Below are 5,121 nucleotides of genomic sequence, written 5' to 3'. Positions count from 1 at the left end.
TAAACTGTGTAAATACATCTAAATGCTATTTCAGATGCAGATTCCAGAAATGATTTCTTATGTTGGAATGAAAGACACTAAGTACTGGATGAAGTGCTTCTTATTCTTACCCAAAAATACAAAATGGAAGAAGGAGTTCAAACTGAACACAATCTTGCTACTCAAGCAGTGTATGAATTTTTTTTTATATATATATTTATTTGCTTCTTTTCCATTTTGCATTTACTTGTACTTTTACTTTCAATACTTAAGTATGTTTAAGATTTAAAAAATACTTTTCGGACTTAAGTACAATAAATATCACATACTTTAAGACTCAAGTAATATTCTAAACGGTGACTTCAACTTCTACCAAAGTGATTTTCTGGTAAGATATATGTACTTTTACTTAAGTATGGCTTTCAGGTACTTTATACATTTCGTACTTAAGTACAATATATATCACATACTTTAAGACTTTTACTCAAGTAATATTCTAAACGGTGACTTCAACTTCTACCAAAGTCATTTTCTGGTAAGATATCTGTACTTTTACTTGAGTATGGCTTTCAGGTACTTTTACACCACTGTTTGCTTGTCATAAAATTGAAAAGACTTTGCAAAAGACAACATGGAGGCAACATAACACCTATGGTTCTAGGTGTGTAATTGTCGCTTTGAGGCATTCCTCGTAAAAAGTCTGTGTCCAATTGACTTGATTAAAATAAGCCAACTGTAATTTTCCATCATCCTAATTTGATAACACCCGGCGGCAAATCCAAAAATGTTTTACTCTTTCAACCTTCGATTCAACATTTCCATCCTTGCATGACATGGTAATTTTTTAGGCTTTAAACTTATAACATGAGACATATACAGTTCACAAACATCTCTGGCCATGTTGAGTGGTGTGTTTCTCATTTTCCGGGTGTGTCCGCAGTGCTGGCTCTGTTCTCTATTCCATAGTTGCAGGCCAATTGCAGTCACCAGAGCCTTATAGTTGGAGTATTTATCTCATTTTCCTTTTCCTCTGTACCGTCCCTCTAGCCTTCAGCTTGGAGCTACTCGGAGTGATGCTCTTCCCAGAGTTCAATAATGACACGTTATGCATTATCTAATGCATGCTCTAGTCCTCACATCTTCTCCCCAGAGAGAGCTGAAGTCATTTATTTTTCTCATTCCTTGCGTTTACGGCCCTACACACGGTTTAAAAAGAGAATCCATGTGTCAAGATTTTTTTTAAAGCATTTTCAATTTGCATTTTTCTGAGACTTTGAAAAATGGATGTTTAAATGCGAATATATGAATGTAAGACGGGGGTTACGAATATGACATTTTGTAAGTGGATGGTGGAGAAATTCAAGCGGCCATGCTTATCTCTCAAGTGTGTTGTTGAAATGCAGTGCCGTTACTTTAATGAGATATGTTTGTGTATTTGTTGTCAAGTGGTTTGGTTTGCATACACTTCTAATTGGCTCACAGCTCCGATAGCTGTCCATAGATTATTTGGCCCCTGCAGGGTTGGGGCCTAAACTCGAACACAAATCCTTTGTTTGTGATAATGACCAAGACTCTCATCATAAATATAAGGTATCCCACTGACAGATGTGTGCAAATAGAGGGAGTTAATTGAGTTTAAGCTGAGGAAACATTCATAATGACAGTCTATTTCGCAGCTTTATAATGGCGGAAACAAAGCTGTGCCAAATTGTGCTGTCATTTCATCAAAAAAGCTTGTCTGTTGTCTCCAGAACTTCAACAACAAATTGATTGCGTTTAAACCGGGGATGTCATAAATCTGTCTAAATAATAGGCCTTTGTGTAAATATAATTTTCTGCAATTTGTGTGGATGACACTGAAAAAGTGTTTATTGTTTCTTTGCAATAGTGCTCTTTGTCTTTGTGTCTCACTCGACATAAAGATATGATATTTCTCAAACAATCTAAATGCGCTGGATGCCCAATGCAAATAGTTTTTTTTGTTGTTTTTAAATCACATTAATTAACAGGTTAACGTTAACATTCCTAATTTAAACCAGTTAGATAAAGAGAGTGAAAGAAAGTGGTTTTAAAATCTATGGTTTGAACATGAATTTAAGGGAACTGATTCCTATATCCTCAATCTCCTTTCCTGAGCTTCAGAAATCGTTGAATAAATATGCATCTCATCTACTCCAACTGCAGGAGGTCCCTTCAACCACAGAACACAATCAATATTAAAATGCACAACTTGCACTGTTCTCAAATTGCCTCATGATTTTAATTAAGTTGCGAATAGACTTTTGGAACCTAATGAGTTCCATAATTGCTGGAAAGTTTTTAGGGAGTGATTTGGGTTAAAAATGAGCGTCTCTAATTAGCTTGGCACCTCAATCACATTGATCCTTTTGAAAAAGAGCAGTTTGCAATGGATTAACAATGTTCAACATTTAGGATCTGTTTGCACATTCTAGGTGAATCTGACCTGTCAACTGTCAGATAACATACAGTATGGTGTGCTTTTAAGCTGAAAGTAAACCGTGCTTTTCTATCTTTGTATATTCGTATTGTTTCAGAGCCCAGGTGTATTGGCAGCAGTGGATGCCACCATTCACAAGTCCATCGGAGAGCGGTTCAAAATCTCAGGCTTCCCAACAGTGAAGTACTTTGAAAAGGGGGAGGAAAAGTACACACTTCCTCAACTACGGAGCAAAGACAAGATCATCGAGTGGCTGCAGAAGTGAGTTTAACTCTGCTGTTCAGTGATTTACTGACCATCAGCATGGGAAATTAAATTATATCTATATTAATTCAGTAAGTTGTTGCAACAAAATATTCTGTCATTAGTAGTTTTTATTTATATTTTTATTGTTTTAGTATTATATTATTTTTGCATTTAAATTATTATTATTATTGCATTTAAATTATGGTTAGGCCAGTTAAATATTTGGCATATGAATAGTTTGTTCAATTTATAATAGTAATAGTAACAATAATAATTTATTGTTAATATTTTATTATAATACTTTTATTTTTTATTATATTATTAATTTATTATTATTGTATTCTGCCCTCTTTCTCTACTGTTCCTATAAAAGTGAAGAAAAAAAAGGCCTTGAAAATATGCTGTTTCTGCAATGCATCTCTGCAGAGGCATTAATGTATAAAACAGATAAAACACAATGCCTGTTTTTGACTGGATGTAGTTGTTTATGTAGGTGGATGGAGGTCTACATGGGTAAATGCTTGTTTTTGCTTTCATTTATTTCTTCACACTTTGTAATATTTATTTCTGATGGAGGTGGATGTAGTGCTCAGATAAGGTCAGGTACAGATGAGGCAGAAATTGCTTTTTGTTGTGCTGCTCTTCCCCTTTGCATTCTCTTAACTCTATAAATAGTCAGGAAGGTCTATTATAAATGCTAAAAATGTGTCCAAGGGCCCACTTTGTGGTTTTGTTTTTATGTTAAAGTGGTAACTGAATGTCACGTAGTTAGAACAAGTGTTAGACTTCTGGAAAAAATAGTGAGACTCTAGAATTGTTTGAAAGGGCCACATGCATTTGACCTGGAGATGTTTTTCACGCATTACTGAACTTCACACTAAGAGGGCCACATAAATGACAGGGGTTCAGTCAATAGGAACATGCTCTCGAAAACACACACTGACTGATTCTAAAGAGCGACCTGCGTGTGGGCTGGGAGCTTGAGAATTTTCTTTTATACTGCTGTCTCCCTTGACTCTTTGGGATGTGTTCAACGGAGCTTGACTACAATCAATCACTGCTAAACTGACCTCTCGGTGGAAGAGCTTGCCCTTGCTTTGATCCTAGAGCAGTCCTTCTGTGCGGGCATCAGCTATGAGTTTAAGTGCCACCTCACAGGTCCCAGAACAGCAGGGCCAAGTGTGTTGTCAGACTCATGGCAAATACTGTAGATTTGTAGTCATGCAATATGATAATACCATGGGACATGGGAAGTCAGGAGAGCCCAAGTTTGGGTTTTGTTTAGTCTTGAGGTGCAGTCATGTTTGAAATTGTTTATTGCGTGATATGCATATAAAGTGGACTCAAAAAGCATTAGCATTGCAGTAACAAAATGTCAAACCATATACTGTATATACACTATCATTCAAAGGTTTGGGGTCAGTATGATTTATTAAAAAAGAAAAACTCTTACGTTCACCGAGGCTGAACACCAAGAAATTAATACTTTTGTTATTATAGAAATTATTTTATGTAATTAAATGAAATTCTGGCTTAAATGTCTAAATACTTTGGCAGCCGTTCAGTTTTTCTGAACTCATGGGTGTAAGTCTAATTACATCGGCATTTTATTCAGTATATTAAAGTGATTATGACAATTTTCACAGTTATTTCACAGTGACCTAACTTGGCTGTGAGTGTTAGTTTCTGAGATGTCAGCCTAACAGCTTACCTATTTAATCACAGGCTCTTTCTCTCAGTCCCCAGGCCCCACCTCCTCCAGAGAAGTCGTGGGATGAGATGCCGTCCAGCGTGAGCCACCTGGGAGCCGAAGATTTCAGGGAATTTCTGAAAAAGAAAAAACACGCCTTGGTCATGTTCTATGCTCCATGTAAGCCTTCTGTTCTTTCAAAAATAGTGCAGCTGTAGTTTTGGTCTCAAAGCACGTATCCAGGCTTTTCATAAACCTTTTAGCATTATAGGAAACTGAATCAGAATTCTGTTGCATTCTCCTAAAGCATCATGTGTGATTGCAATTATATGGAGCACTGAAATGTGCAGGTGGCGTAACATCTGGCACATGGCACCATAGCTTCCTGCATATAGCTATTACCATATTTAAAATATTTACAATAGGTCATAACAGTTAAATATGATGTATATTTCTGATATGGTAAAAGCCATTTCAAATGCTTAGGCTCGAGGAAGCAAAGGGAGATTAATTACTTGTGTATCTCTTCTTCCTCTGTTATTATTTGTGAAGACAAACACAGTTTAATGCAATTCATTATAATTCATCTGAGTTGTATAGTCCTTTTTACATATTATATATTCTTCCATAAAGAATATGTTTGAAAAGAATAGTGTCTTACACAAACACATCAATAAGCAAGACAAAAGTGACAATGGCAAGAAAAAGACAAACAACCAAGATGGTTAAGATTTTTGCACTGCCTTGA

At 35.9% G+C, this 5,121-nt stretch overlaps 1 protein-coding gene and 1 long non-coding RNA gene across 2 annotated transcripts in view; one reads left to right on the top strand and one right to left on the bottom strand.

The window, feature by feature from the left end:
* The window catches only part of LOC107722875 (uncharacterized), a 20,596-nt gene that overhangs the window by 1,679 nt on the left and 13,796 nt on the right, over positions 1-5,121 (bottom strand). The gene's annotated exons all lie outside the window — the stretch shown is intronic.
* The window catches only part of LOC107722874 (protein disulfide-isomerase A5), a 52,140-nt gene that overhangs the window by 33,300 nt on the left and 13,719 nt on the right, over positions 1-5,121 (top strand). The window contains exons 13-14 of the mRNA XM_016531371.1: positions 2,535-2,698; positions 4,423-4,553. Coding sequence (XP_016386857.1) covers positions 2,535-2,698; positions 4,423-4,553 — 295 coding nt within the window. The remainder of the gene's footprint in view (positions 1-2,534; positions 2,699-4,422; positions 4,554-5,121) is intronic.

This window comes from Sinocyclocheilus rhinocerous, unplaced genomic scaffold, assembly GCF_001515625.1.
Source record: "Sinocyclocheilus rhinocerous isolate Xijiao unplaced genomic scaffold, SAMN03320098_v1.1 scaffold2529, whole genome shotgun sequence".
Classification (NCBI taxonomy): Eukaryota; Metazoa; Chordata; class Actinopteri; order Cypriniformes; family Cyprinidae; genus Sinocyclocheilus; species Sinocyclocheilus rhinocerous.
The sequence above is the reverse complement of the archived record's forward strand: the minus strand, read 5'-3'. Positions and strand labels throughout refer to the sequence as shown.